The sequence below is a fragment of the Pongo abelii genome, chromosome 6 (genome assembly GCF_028885655.2).
Source record: "Pongo abelii isolate AG06213 chromosome 6, NHGRI_mPonAbe1-v2.0_pri, whole genome shotgun sequence".
NCBI classification, from domain to species: domain Eukaryota; kingdom Metazoa; phylum Chordata; class Mammalia; order Primates; family Hominidae; genus Pongo; species Pongo abelii.
Genome location: NC_071991.2, coordinates 20,844,998 through 20,860,639, shown reverse-complemented (window position 1 = coordinate 20,860,639; position 15,642 = coordinate 20,844,998). Strand labels below are relative to the sequence as shown.

The following is a 15,642-nucleotide window of genomic DNA, read 5'->3' as shown; positions in this document are numbered from 1 at the left end:
AGTACTAGGCCGGGTGTCATGGCTGACACCTGTAATTCCAGCACTTTGGGAGGCCGAGGCAGGCAGATCACCTGAGGTCAGGAGTTCGAGACCAGCCTGACCAATGTGGTGAAATCCCGTCTCTACTAAAAAAAAAAAAAAATTAACTGGGCATGGTGGCGCATGCCTGTAATCCCAGCTACTCGGGAGGCTGAGGCGGGAGAATCGCTTGAACCCGGGAGGCGGAGGTTGCAGTGAGCTGAGATTGTGCCACCGCATTCCAGACTGGGCGACAGAGCCAGGATCCTTCTCAAAAAATAAAAAATAAAAAAATAAAATAAAATAAAAAAATAATAAACTGGCAGTTCTAATTAAACCAACTTTTCTTCCCGACCATGCTTGATTTTTTACATTCTTTATTACCGTTCTTAAACATTTCTATCCTGGGTTCATACTTACGTTCCCTTCTGCTGACTATGTTTCACTCTCCATTTCTACATGCTCCTTCCAGCATGAGCCCTGTCTCTCCCTGTGCCAGCCTTTTCCATTGTGCCCTCTTGGGCTTTGCAGGAAACATCCTTTTGTCTTCATTTTTCTCTTGGACTGCCCCTGCCTGTTTTCACAATCCACACCTGATCTTTGCTTGATACTTCATTTACCTTGGTGGTCCTTCCTAATAAAGAACCTGATTCTTAGCCTCTGCCATTGTCAGAATAACATTCTCTGCATTTCTCTGTTGAATCTTTTTAGTACCATCTGCTCCACAGGCCTGTTGCTATTATTTGTGGATATTTGAGAAACTCTTCTTCCTGTTTTTCACTCCTTTTCCTCGGGCTTTATCCTAAGGGGCAGGAATATTCTGACAGATGACACTTCCTGTCTTTTTCAATTTGAGACAGGCTCACTCTGTCGCCCAGGCCGGAGTGCAGTGGCACGATCTCAGCTCACTGCAGCCTCAGCCTCCCAGGCTTAAGTGATCCACCTGGAGTAGCTGCGAATATAGGCATGCACCACCACGCCTGGGTAACATTTGTATTTTTTATAGAGATGGGGTTTCACCATGTCTCCCAGGCTGGTCTTGAACTCCTGGACTCTCATGATCTGCCCACCTTCACCTCCCAAAGTTCTGGGATTACAGGCATGAGCCATCACGCCCGGCCAGGCTGGAGTGCAGTGATGCAGTCATGGCTCACTGCAGCCTTGACTTCCCTGGCTCAAGTGATCCTCCCAACTCAGCCTCCTGAGTAGCTGGGACTGTAGGTGCGCACCACGATGCTTGGCTAATTTTTAAATTTTTCTGTAGAGACAGGGTCTCCTTATGTTGCCCAGGCTGGTCTTGAACTCCTGCACTCAAGTGATCCACCTGCCTTGGCCTCTCTAAATGCCGAGATTACAGGTGTGAGCCACTGTGCCCAGCCAGATGACACTTCTGTTATTCCATCTACTCTTGATAGCAATGTGCTAAACCCTGTCACTTGATTTATTTTTAATACTTCTCATATCCCAAGTTTCTTCTTTCCAATCCAGTGATTTTCGGTAATATCAGACTCAGTGCCTTTTGTTTATACCATACTCTATACTATTGTTGAAGTAAATTTACGGATAATATAATATCACATACATAATTTTACAAAATTTGTGTTTTGCCCAAACTATGAGATAATGAGAGAAAAAAGGAAGTCTTTTATATTAAATATTATGTATTTCTGTACAAACATAGTCTGGCATTACTACATTAGAAGGTGTCAGGAAGCAGTTAGCTACTTGCACCGTCTTATAATGGATAAGTTTAGCTTTAACAGAGGTAAAGTGGCTAGCTGCAGTGGCTCACACCTGTAGTCCCAGCACTTGGGGAGGCTGAGGCAAGTGGATTACCTGAGGTCAGGAGTTGGAGACCAGCCTGGCCAACATGATGAAACCCCATCTCTTCAAAGAGTATAAAAATTAGCCAGACATGGTGGCATGTGCTTGTAGTCTCGGCTACAAGCCGAGGGCATGTGGGGGCTGAGGCATGAGAATTGCTTGAACCTGGGAGACGGAAGTAGCAGTGAGCTAAGATTGTGTCACTGCATTCCAGCCTGGGCGACAGAGCAAGACTCTGTCTCAAACAAAAAAATCAGGCCTGGTACAGTGGCTCACGCCTGTAATCCCAGCACTGTGGGAGGCCGAGGTTGGCAGATCCTGAAGTCAGGAGTTCGAGACCAGCCTGGCTAATATGGTAAAACCCCGTCTCTATTAAAAATAGAAAAATTAGCTGGACGTGGTGGCAGGCACCTGTAGTGCCAGCCACTCAGGAAGCTGAGGCAGAAGAATCGCTTGAACCTGGGAGGCGGAGGTTGCAATGAGCTGAGATCACGCCACCGCAGTCCAGCCTGGGCAACAGAGCGAGACTCCATCTCAAAACCAAAACAAACAAAAAAACAAACAACAGAAGTAAAGGGACTAGCGGTTATTGTTATTATTTTTTTACAAGAATATCAAGACAGGCTTGCTTGTATGTGATAAGAGAGGGGAATAACCCTTATTGAAGTAGGGCTAGCATGCCAACAAATGACAGGCGTACCTTGGAGATATTGCAGGTTTTGTTCCAGACCACTGCAATGAAGCAGATATCACAGTAAAGCGAGCCACACAAATGTTTTGGTTTCCCATTGCCTATAAAAGTCATGTTTACACTATCCCATAGTCTGTTAAGTATGCAGTAGCATTATGTCTAAAAAAACATGTAATTTAAAAAATCATAATTAATTAAAATATACTTTATTTCTAAAATTGCTAATGATTGGGCCGGGCGCAGTGGCTCACGCCTGTAATCTCAGCACTTTGGGAGGCTGAGATGGGTGGATCACGAGGTCAGTAGTTCAAGACCAGCCTGGCCAAGATGCTGAAACCCCGTCTCTACTAAAAATACAAAAATTAGCCAGGCGTGGTGGCACACACCTGTAATCCCAGTTGCTCTGGAGGCTGAGGCAGGAGAATTGCTTGAACCTGTGCGGCAGAGGTTGCAGTGAGCCAAGATTGTGCCACTGCACTCCAGGCTGGGCAACAGAGCAAGACTCTGTCTCAAAAAAAAAAAAAAAAAAAAAAAAATTGCTAATGATCATCTGAGCCTTCAGCGAGTCATAGTCTTTTTGCTGGTCAGCCCACCATTTGCGATGCTAATATTGACAGTTGAAACACGGTAATGATACTCTACTGCTTCCTTTGTTCGGTTTTGCTTTCTTCTGTGTCTTTAGAACTTTATTATGGAATTATTATAACGTCTAGTTTTCTGTCAACCATTAAGCGAATGTTTGTCTTAAAAAAAGTCCCACCAGTTGATAATACTAATACTTCCCTGAAATAATATCTAATTAGAGTTTGTAAAATAATATTTTTAATTCTGTCATTTATTCTGCATTTACTAGCTAGCATTATTCTGTAAAGGCGAGCTTTTCTTTTTTTTTTTTAATCAACCAAGAATATTTAGTTACTCTGAAATACAGTTCCTATTGATATGGCATGATAAATGCCTGATTTGTTTTCTCTTAATTTTCAAAGTAGGAGTTGTTTTACTTGAAGCTTCAAATGGTGACTTTTTCTCTTGTTTTTGAATGTAATGATGCATTTTCATCAGCTCCATCCATTACAGTTATTTTCTGTTTTGATCATCAAATTTTCACACTTTGGCTGGTGGGAAATTTTTCAGCAGACTCCTGTGTCTTATTTTTAAATTTTAAAATGTTTTCAGTTTTATTGCTGTATAATTGACATATGAGAAATTGTGCATATTTAAAGTGTACAGGTTGATGAGGTTTTTTTTTTTTTTTTTTTTTTGAGACGGAGTCTCATTCTGTCGCCCAGGCTGGAGTGCAGTGGTGCAAATCTGGAGTGCAGTGGTGCAGTCTTGGCTCACTGCTACCTTTGTCTCCTGGGCTCAAGAGATTCTCGTGCCTCAGCCTCCCAAGTAGCTGGGATTACACGCTCCTGCCACCATGCGCGGCTAATTTTTGTATTTTTATTAGAGACAGGGTTTCACCATGTTGGCCAGAGTGGTCTCAAACTCTTCACCTCAAGTGATCCACCTGCCTCAGGCTCCCAAAGTGTTGGGATTACAGGCGTGAGCCACCATGCTCTGCCTGATAAGTTTTTATACATGTATATGCCCGTGAAACTATCACCATAGTTAAGATAATATTTCCTTAATACAAAATGTTTTGTATTTCCAAAATACAAAAATTTCCTTGTTCTTTGTAATCCAGATTTCTCTTTACTTCCTGGAAACCACTGATTTACTTTCTGTCACTGTATGTTAATTAGAGAGACACGATCCTTCTCTCCAGCCTGCAGCCCCCTCAAGTAGCCTGGCCTGTGAAATGCTGTTGATCCCTGCTGGGCCTGAGACACTCTTCCCCCACCAAGGGATATGATGTTGGCTGGGTGGCACTAGCAAGAGGGACCCCACCACCACAAGTGGCCCAGCTGGGGGACCCTCTTTGTCCTTGTGGGTCTGAGACTTCCCTGTCTACCCAGAGATACTGGGGTTGCCAGAAGGCATAGGCCAGACAAGCTGCCACAAAAGCAGCCTGGCCTTGGAAGTCGGCTGGCCTGACATTCTCCTTCTCCACTGAGAGACTCCCAGTGGGCCAGTCTGGAGGAGCCCCTCCCTCCCCCTCAGACAGCTCCAGCAGGGACCAGTGGGAGTCTAAGAAAAATTACACTGCAAAGGCTCTGAAAATTAAACTGCCATTGGAACCATAGCACACAGAAGTACGCCAGGACCTGCATGCTAAATTGAAATAATGTACTAAAATAAAAAAATGAATGAACCGGGTCTAGAATTTCCAACATAATAGACAGAATGTCTAGGATGCAACGAAACATCTCTTGCCATACCAAGAAACAAGAAAATCATACCTTGAATAAGGATAATCAACTGACAGCAACACCAGATAAATCAAATGATGGAATTAACTGACAAGGGTTTTAAAGTAGCTGTCATAAAAATGCTTCAGCCATCAGTACAAATTGTCTTGAAACAAATGAAAAAGAAATCTCAGCAAAGAAATAGAAGTTATAAAAGAACCAAGAGGGAATTTTAAAATTGAGACATACAGTAAGAGAAATAAAGATATCTCTGATTGATGGGCTCTGTAGTCAAGTGGAGATGACAAGATAGAATCAGTGACCTTAACAGATCAATAGCATGATTGGTGAACAGGACAGAACAAGAGAATTTACCCAATCTGTGCCCATTGTGGTGGCTCACGCATGTAGTCCTAGCACTTTAGGAGGCCGAGGCGGGTGGATCACCTGAGGTCAGGAGTTCAAGACGAGCCTGGCCAACATGGTGAAACCCCATCTCCACTAAAAATACAAAAATTAGCTGGGCGTGCTCACGCACGCCTGTGATCCCAGCTACTTGGGAGGCTGAGGTAGGAGAATTGCTTGAACCCAGGAGTTGGAGGTTGTAGTGAGCCAAGATCATACCACTGCACTTCAGCACTTCAGCCTGGGTGACAGAGCTAGACTCTGTTTCAAAAAAAAAAAAAAAAAAAAAAGGAATTTACCCAATTTGAACAACATAAACAAAAGTAGACTGGAAAAGAACATTAAGCACAGCCTTAGAGATTGCACGGCAGTTTAGGCTGAGTATCCCTAAGTTAAACATCTGAAATCAGAAATGCTTCAAAATTCAAAATGTTTTGAGCACTGACATGATGATCAAAGGAAATACTCATTGGAACGTTTTGGCTGTCGGATTTTTGGATTAAAGATGCACAACCAGTAAGTATATTGCAAATATTCGAATATCTGAAAAAATTTGAAATCTGAAACACTACTGGTCCCAAGCATTTTGGATAAGAGATGCTTAATTTGTGGTAAGAGATCCAATATTTATGTCATCAGAGTTGCAGAAAGAGAGTGAAATTTCATGAGTGGTGCTGAAAGAGTATTTGAAGAAATAATTGGTTGAAAGTGGCCCAAATTTGATGAAAGACATCAACCTACAGCTTCATGAATTTGAGGGAACCCCAAACAGGATAAAACCAAAAGAATCCATACCAATACTTTATATAACTAATGATCTAAGAACTGAAAAAGGAAAAAATATGTAAAGCAGCTGAGAGAAACAATCTATTACCTATAAGGTAGCACCAATTTGAATGACAGCAGGTTTCTCATCTGAAACCATGGAAGCAAGAAGGGAGTAGCACAATAGGATTTCAAGTGTTGAAAGGAAAGAACCATGAACTTTGAGTTTCATATGCAGCAAAATATTGTTTAAGGATGAAGGATGAATAATGGCATTATCAGATAAAGGAAAACGGAAAGAATTTGTTGCTAGCAGACATGCCCTTAAATATTGGCTAAAGAAAGTTCTTCAAGCTGAATTCAGGGCTGGGTGCAGTGGCTCACACCTGTAACCCCAGCACTTTGGGAGGCTGAGGTGGGCCAATTACTTGAGGTCAGGAGTTCGAGACCAGCCAGGCCAACATGGTGAAACCCTGTCTCTACTAAAAATACAAAAATTAACCAGGCGTGGTGGCGCATGCCTGTTATCCCAGCTACTCAGGTGGCTGAGGCAGGAGAATCACTTGAACCCAAGAGGCAGAGGTTGCTGTGAGCCGAGATTGCACCACTGCACTCTAGCCTGGGTGATAGAGCAAGACTCTCCTTCAAAAAACAAAACGAAAACCTGAATTCAATGATAAAAGAAAGAATCGTGGAGCATCCAAAGGGAAAAAGAACAATGGAAAGAGCAGAAATATAGGGTCATACTATAGATGATCATTTTCCTCAGGAGTTTTATAAATCATATTTGATGATTGAAGCAAAAATTGCAACACTATTTAATAAGACGATGATATTTAAAAAGAGGAAAATTAAAGGAGCCTAAGTGGAAGTGATATTTCAACACTTCACTTGAAGTGGTAAAATGTTGATTGCAGCAGCCTGATAAGTCATGTATGTATGTTGTAATTAATACCCAGAACAAGCACTACAGTAACTGTAGAAAGAGATGAACTCAGAAATGCAAGATAACTTAAGATGGAATCCTAAAGTTGTTTAAATAACCTGCAGGAAGTCAAGAAAAGGGTAACGAATGAGACACAGAGGAAAGAAACAACAACAAAAAAAATTAGTAGACTTATTAAGTGCTAATTCATTGGTAAGTACTTTAAATGTAAATATTCCAAAGTCTCTAATCAAATGTTAGAGATTGGCAGAGTGGATGAAAAAAATGACCCAAATATATGATGTTTACAAGAACATTCACTTCAAATTCAATGATGTAAGTAGGTTGAGTAAATTGATAGAAAAAATATAACATGCAAACAGTAATCCAGAAAACAGGAGTGCCTGTATTAATATCAGACTAAGTACACTTCAGAGCAAAGATAATTACTAGAAACAAGAGGGACATTTCATAATGATGAAATGAGTGCACACCAAACATTAGAGCCTCAAAATACATCAAAGAAAAATGAATAGGTTGAATAGAGAAATTTAAAAAAGCCATAGTTACGGTTGTGGGCTTCAAAAGCTCCTCTCAGTAAATGCGAGAACTAGTAGACTGAAAATTAGCAAGAATATAGAAAATCTGAACAATAGTTAATCAACAGTCTTTATTTGACATATTTTAGAACATACCACTCAACAGCAGCAGAATACATGTTTTTTAAAGTGCCTGTGGTGCATTCACTAAGCTAGACTGTGCCTAGACCAGAGAACAAATCAACCTAAGAAATTTAAAATAATCTATATCATATAGTGTGTTCTCTGATCGTAATGGATTCAAGCTAGAAATCAATAACAGAAAGAAAAAAGGAAGGTCTTTAAGCTTGTGTATGTTAAGCACTACTTTCCTAAATAAGCCATGGGTCAAAGAGGAAGTCTTAAAGGAAACCTTAAAAAATACATAGGGACTGTCCATGGTGGCTCATGCCTGTAATTCCAGCACTTTGGGAGGCCAGGGCAGGAGGATCACTTGAAGCCAGGAGTTTGAGAGCAGCCTGGTCAATTTAGCAAGACCCCATTGTGACAAAAAAAATTATACACACACACACACACACACACACACCCCCACACACACACCCACACACACCCCTACCCACCAGGTGTTGAGGCACGTGTCTTGTAGTCCCAGGTACATGGGAGGCTGACGTAGGAGGATCGTTTGAGTCCAGGAGTTTGAGGCTACAGCGAGCTATGATGGGTGACAAAGTAAGACCTTGTCTCAGAACAAAACAAAACAAAGAAAAACCAACATAGAATTAATGAAATTGAAAATGAAACATATCTGCAGGATGCAGCTCAAGCAGTTCTCAGAAGAAAATTTACAGCATTAAATTCTTACATTAGAAATGAGGAAAGGTCTCAAATCAGCAATCTAAGTTCCTACCTCAAGAAACAGAAAAGAAGAGCCGAATAAAAAGAAAGAAAATGGAAGGAAATGAAGTAAGAATAGAAATCAATGAAACTAAAAATATCATAACAAAAATCACTATAAAACAAAAAGCTAGTTCTTTGAAAATATGAGTAAAATTGATAAATCATCAGTTAAGACTTAAAAAAGAGGCCTGGTGCAGTGGCTCATGCCTGTAATCCCAGCACTTTGGGAGGCCGAGGTGGGCAGATCACGAGGTCAGGAGATCAAGACCATCCTGGCTAACACAGTGAAACCCCGTCTCTACTAAAAATACAAAAAATTAGCCGGGCATGGTGGTGGGTGCCTGTAGTCCCAGTTACTCAGGAGGCTGAGGCAGGAGAATGGTGTGAACTAGGGAGGTGGAGCTTGCAGTGAGCCTAGATCGCACCTCTGCACTCCAGCCTGGGTGACAGAGCGAGACTCCATCTCAAAAAAAATAAAACAAAACACAAGTCGTCAATATCAGGAATGAAACAGAATATTATTACTGGTCCTGCAGCCAGTGAAAGGATGGTAAGGGAGTGCTGCAAACAATTTCATGTTGATAAATTTGGCAACTTAGATGAAATACATCCGTTCCTCGAAAACCATAACTTATCAAAACTCAACCAAAGTATATAATCTGAATAATCCTGTAATCGTTGAAGAAACTGATTTTGTAATTAAAAGGCTCCTCAAAGTGAAATTTTAGTTTTCTTTTTTTTTTTAATTATACTTTAAGTTTTAGGGTGAAATCTTAGTTTTCAATGGTTTTCCTGAAGAATTCTACCAAATATTTAATGAAGAAATAATGCCAGTTTTAGTTAATATCTTCCCCAAAATACAAGAGGTGGGGAACATTTCTGAACTCATTTTATGAGGCCAATATTAACCCGATAAAACCTGACAAAGACAATGCAGTAAAAGAGAACTAAAGACTAATCTCTCAGGAATTTAGATGTAGAAGTCCTCAACAAGATATGAGCAATAGAATTCAGCCAAGTATAGAAAGAATTATATGCCATAACCAAGTGGCATTTTTCCCAGGTATGCAAGGCAGGTTCAACATTCAAAAACCAAAGCAATCCACCATATCAAACATGCTAAGAAAAAATCAGTCAGTCTTATCAACTGATTCTGAAAAAGCATTTGGCAGAGTCTAACCCTTCATCATTAAAAACTCTTAGCAAGTTAGAAATAGAAGAATATTAACTTAATAAAGAGTATCTAAAAAATTCCTACAGCTAACATCATACCTAATATGAAAGAGTAAAATGCTTTTCCCATAGATTGGGAACAAGACAAGTATGTCTGTGTTCACTACTCCTGTTTTACATAGTACTGTAAATTCTAGCCACTGGAATTAGGCAAGAAAAAGAAAATGCATGCAGGTTGCAAAGGCAGAAATAAAGCTGTCTTGTTTTGCAGGTGACATGATTGTTATGTAGAAAATCTCAAGGAAATGACAAAAAATAAATTTCCTAGAACTTGAGTTCAGCAAGGTCACAGGATGCAATATCAAAGCACAAATATCAGTTGTATTCTGTATATTAACAATGAGCATATGAAAACCAAAATTAAAAAGTTCATTTACAGTCCAACAAAAGTAATATGATTCGATTTACATTTAACGAAACATACACAGGACTGGATGCTGCAAATTTAAAAAATGCTGATAAAAAAATAAATGAAAATCTAAACAAATAGACATACCATGTTCATGGATTAGAAAACTCAGTATAATAAACTGTCAATTCTCCCCAAATTGATTCTGTAGGTTGAATGCAATTCTTACAAAAATACCAATAAGATTTTTGTAGAAATAGGCAAACTTATTCAAAACTTGAAAGACACAGGCCCTGGAATAGCTTAAACAATGTTGACAAAGAAGAAAGAACTGGGAGGAATAGTTCACTCTGATCTCGTAGCTTACTATATTGTCACAGTTATCAAGACAGTGTGGTACTACTGGTAGAGGGATAGACATATAAATCAAGGGAAAGACTAGAGATCCCAGAAATAGATTCACAAAATACGTTTAACTGGTTTTTTACAAAAATGCAAAAGCGGTTCTGTATTCGTCCATTTTCGTGCTGCTGATAAAGACATAACTGAGATTGGGAAGAAAAAGAGGTTCAATTGGACTTACAGTTTCACATGGCTGGGGAGGCCTCAGAATCATGGCAGGAGGCAAAAGACATTTTTTACATGGTGGTGGCAAGAGAAAATGAGGAAGAAGCAAAAGTGGAAACCCCTGATAAACCCATCAGATCTTGTGAGTCTTATGCACTATCACAAGAATAGTACAGGAAAGACTGGCCCTCGTGGTTCAGTTTCCTCCCCTGGTCTTTCCCACAACACGTGGGAATTCTGGGAGATACAATTCAAGTTGAGATTTGCGTGGGGACACAGCCAAACCATATCAAGTTCCATCGTGAAATTTTTAACAAATGCTGCTAGAGCAATTAGATATCCATAGGCCAAAACCAACAGAAAAAAATAAAAGACCCAAGTACTGCTCCCGCCAACAAATTCCAAAAAAGAGTGTCTTAAACCTCACACCTTATATAAAAATTAATTCAAAATGGATCACAGACTTAAACATTTGGAGAAATCATTTTTTAAAATGAAAAACATTCTGTCCTCTTCTCACATGCTTCTATGCCTGTGTCTTACAGAGTCCTTTTGAAAAATCCTTTTAGTCCTTCAGTATTGGATTTGGATTGCACACCTCTGGGAAGCTCTCACTGGTCCTTTGGCGAAGCTACCTTGGTTGCTCTTCCATCTTATGGGCTCTAGTCGTTACATGATCTGTCCTCTGTGCACGTGCAGAGAGATCTCTGGTCTCTCTAACTGTTTTTATAAGGACAGTAGTTCTGTCAGAGTCGGGTCCCATTCACGTGACCTCACTTAACCTTAAATACCTCATTAAAGAGCCTATATCCACATGCCGTTGCATTGCATTGAGGGTTAGGACTTCAACCTGAATGGGACAGGGCAGTTCAGAACAAAGTGTATTAACTTCTTAATTAATAGTGATTGAAGTGTATAGTTCTTCAACTTTGTTTCTCTAGTGGCATGAGATTTTGTGGAAAATATCTGTGACTCTGGCATTTGTTGGATGTTTCGGTTTTCAGTGCTGTTTACAAGATTTGAATGTTTTGTTTGCTGCCTTATACATTTTATTAGGAACTTGGAAGAGGTGTGTAGGCACAGGTATCTTGAACAATATTTTCCCTTCACTCCTTTTTTTCAAATGCAGTACTGAGATGGACAGGAAAACTTTTTTTTTTTTTTTTTTTAAGTCAGAACAAAAAATAGTTAAAAGGCTTCATGGTTAACTGACAGTAATTAAGCTCGTAGAATTTTATGTAATGTTCTTTCATTGTGGACAAGCTTATATTAATAACAGTACTTTGGGAGGTTGAGGTGGGCGGATCACTTGAGATCAGGAGTTCAAGACCAGCCTGACCAATATGGTAAAACCCTGTATCTATGAAAAATAAAAATATTAGCCAGGCGTGGTGCCGCATGCCTGTAATCCCAGCTACTCGAGAGGCTGAGGCAGGAGAACCACTTGAACTGGGAGGCAGAGGGTGCAGTGAGTCGAGATCACACTACTGCACTCCAGCCTAGGCAACAGAGTGAGACTCTGTCTCAAAAAAAAAAAAAAAAAAAAATAGTAGTACACTGACACATACACACACACCCATATACATGTGTAAAGGCAACTCATTTGTGTCTCCACTTTCCTTCTCCTTGTTCGTTGTTGGTATTGTTAATTCCATATTATTTCAGTCACTTGGCCTCAAAATCAGTTATTTTGGATGACTTCCTCTGTTTTGCCCCTCAGTGGGGAATGACATTGATTTCACTTCTTTATTGCCCTACCCGTTCCACTGATCTTAGGAGAAAATCATCATTACCTGTCTCACATAACCTCCTCCCAGGCTTCACTGCTTTGAGTTGTACTGAAATCAAGTTCGTCTTACCCAGAGCTCTGGACAGATCTGATTTTACCTTTTAAAGCTTGATATTATCTTGATTCCAACCCTAGTTGATCTAGATATTTCTTTAGATTACCTTCTTACTACATGTACCAACTTATATGACTCGTGATATTTGTTTTTATCCCTTGCATCAAATAGTGATCTTTTTGGAAATGGGAATAATGTATTTCTTGTATACCTGCTGCTTGCTTCCACAATGTCTCAAATATGTATACTCCAGGGCTGGGCACAGTGGCTTGCTCACAACTGTAATCTTAGCATTTGGAGAGGCCGAGAGGATCACTTGAGACCAGGAGTTCAAAACCAGCCTGGGCAACATAGTGAGACCTCATCTCTACAAAAAATTAAAAAATAACCAGGCATGGTGGCTCACACCCATAGTCCCAGCTACTTGAGAGTCTGAGGCAGGAGGATTGCCTGAACCCAGGAGTTGGAGGTTGCAGTGAGCTATGATTGCACCACTGCACTCCAGCCTGAGGAAAAGAGCAAGACCCTGTCTCCAAACAAAACAAACAAAAAAACAACACTCCAGGATGCATTCCCTTACCCATCCTTCTTTATTCAGAGCAGGGATATGCTTGCTTAGGCAGACAGCCCCCATTTTTTAGGAGTCTGTTTCATTTGTTTCCTAGCATTATATATTATTGTACTAATATTATTTGAAGGAGTCTGATGGATTTGAAAATGAAAGCATTAGTGGTTCTCCCTGTAGAGTTTTCAGAGTTAATGAATCATAGGTTTATTTCACTGGGCTTTAGTAAAAACCCAAAGCACTGCCAAAACACTAAAATGCTCTAATGCTAATTTCCTGCGTCATGCAGATACCAGTAGGAGTATTCATGGTTACGAAACACATGGTTTCTCTTAAAAATGATGCCTTGGTGGTTTGTTTCTGTGCTTTGACGATTTTATTCAAATTGTGATTTGTTTACTTGTCATAGTCGATGCTGCGAGGGAGAGGAGGTTGTTACAAACACACATTCTATGGAATTGAGAGCCATCGCTGCATGGAAACCACCCCGAGCTTGGCGTGTGCTAATAAATGTGTCTTCTGTTGGCGGTAAGTAAAAATGAATGGTCATGGTGATCGAATATGTAATGAGCTGTGTAATCAATCTGCCCAGCTCACACTCAGACTTACCTAAGAGCTCTGCTGTCTTGGTGATTAATCTTTTTAACTGTGAATGTTAGTGTATAAAAATTTTGTAGACAAATATTTTTGTTTCTCTTGGACAAACACTGTGAGGAATTACTGGATTTGTAAACATCCATTTGGACAGTTTGTCTTTTTTAACTGGTGAGTTTAGTTTGTCTTATTTATAGTGATTATCGACAAATAGTGATACATTAGTGATAAAAATTTATTTTTATTCTATCCTTTTGTGCTTTCTGTTTATCTTGCTCTCCTACATTGTTTTCTTTTTTTTCTATCTATGACTAATTTTATGCTAAGGTATCAGCTTGGGTGTCTTGTTATTGGAGGCTTTTCAGTTTATCTTGCTGGAAATACAAGCAGTGAATGTTGTGTTTCAGCTGGTTACAGCCCATTGTATGCAGAATTGAGTCTTTTACAACAATTGGGAATAGTTTAAGTGAAAGAAAATGGCTAAATTGCACAATTCTGTCTCTTTCTTTTTGGGGGCAGTGGTGCTTGCTACTAACCCATTTCTTTTTCTTTTCTTGTTTTTTTTGAGATGGAGTTTCGCTCTTGTTGCCCAGGTTGGAGGGCAGTGGCGTCATCTCGGCTCACTGCAACCTCTGCCTGCCAGGTTCAAGTGATTCTCCTGCCTCAGCCTCCCAAGTAGCTGGGACTACAGGTGCACACCACCATGCCCAGCTAATTTTTGTATTTTTAGTAGAGATGGGGTTTCACCATGTTGGCCAGGCTGGTTTTGAACTCCTGACCTCAGGTGATCCGCCTGCCTCGGCCTCCCAAAGTGCTGGGATTACAGGTGTGAGCCACCACACCCAGCCTACTAACCCATTTCTTTCCTTCACTTACAACTGCTTACTCTTCAACTCCTAGTTCTCTATGCCAACTCACGTCTCCATAGCAGCTCATTTTGTTGTGGTCACTAATGACTTCCTTACTATCAGATCTAATAGAAGCTACTTAATTCTTATCTTAGTTGAACTCCAGTGAAGCATGCTAGGAAAGAAGGGAGAGGCCACTCCTTCTATTGGATTCAGAGATACCAGTCTCTTCTAGTACCCCACCCACCCTTGTCAGTTTCTTTTCAGTTTCCCCTGTTAGCTCTTTCTGCCTCTGTCCTTCAGCCGTTTTTTATGACTGTGTTATGATGGTAGGAGAAGTAAACCATTTCCGTGGCTTCATTTACCTGTAGTTTGACACCTTTAAATACTTCATCTCCAGTCTCAGCCTCTTTTCTGAGTTTTCCTTTTCCATTTCCAATTTCCTGTTGCATATCTTCTCTTGGATCATCCGCAGTCATTTCAAGCTTAATGTATTTATCATGGAATTTATTAGGCTTGTGTTCACTTGTTCTGTTTTGGGTAATGGCACTATTAGCCATCTAATGGCCCAGACTGGACATTTCTTCTCTTTTTCTCAAACCCACTATATCCATTTGCTTATCTAATTCTATTGATTATATTTCAGATTCTCATTATTTCTCCCTTTAGCAACCAAAATGATTTAATACTTTCTAGTCAATGTCATCTCTTAATTTATCTCCATATTGGCACAAGAGTTATAATTCTTTTTTTTCCAGTTATTCTTAAAAATATTGTTTTGATTATTATAAATGCTTATAATAACTTGATTTGGGGGTTATTTTGTTATGATTATTTGGAGGTTACAAATAAATTTTAGCAAGTAGACAATGTTACAAATATGAAATCAGTTATTAATGGGATTGATTATTTTGAATTGGTAACACTATTTTGAATTGATATTATTTGACTCAATAGTAGTCAAAAACTTTGCCCATAAACAGCTCTGTCCCGCCTCCTTTATGTCATTGTCACAAATTACAACTTTATATACTCTATGCCCATTAACGTAGATTTATAATTGCTGTTTTATACATTTGTCTTTTACATCATCAAGAGAAAACATAGAGGAGTTACAATCCAAAAATACTGGCCGGGTGCAGTGGCTTATGCCTATAATACTAGCACCTTGGGACGCCAAGGTGGGTGAGGCACTTCAGCCCAGGGGTTCAAGACCTGTCTGGGTAACATGACGAAACCTTGTCTCTACGAAACATGCAAAAATTAGCCGGGCATGGTGGTGCATGT

General features: G+C 39.9%; 1 protein-coding gene across 6 annotated transcripts in view; it reads left to right on the top strand.

Annotated features, from left to right (window-relative positions):
- Window positions 1–15,642, top strand: part of TYW1 (tRNA-yW synthesizing protein 1 homolog (S. cerevisiae)) — a 268,838-nt gene that overhangs the window by 83,847 nt on the left and 169,349 nt on the right. For all 6 annotated transcript variants that reach the window (XR_008526802.2, XM_054558831.2, XM_054558834.2 and 3 more), the window contains 1 exon segment: window positions 13,323–13,441. Coding sequence is in view for 5 of the 6 variants with exons in the window: in XM_054558831.2 (XP_054414806.1) it covers window positions 13,323–13,441 (119 nt within the window). In the remaining variant the exon portion in view is untranslated.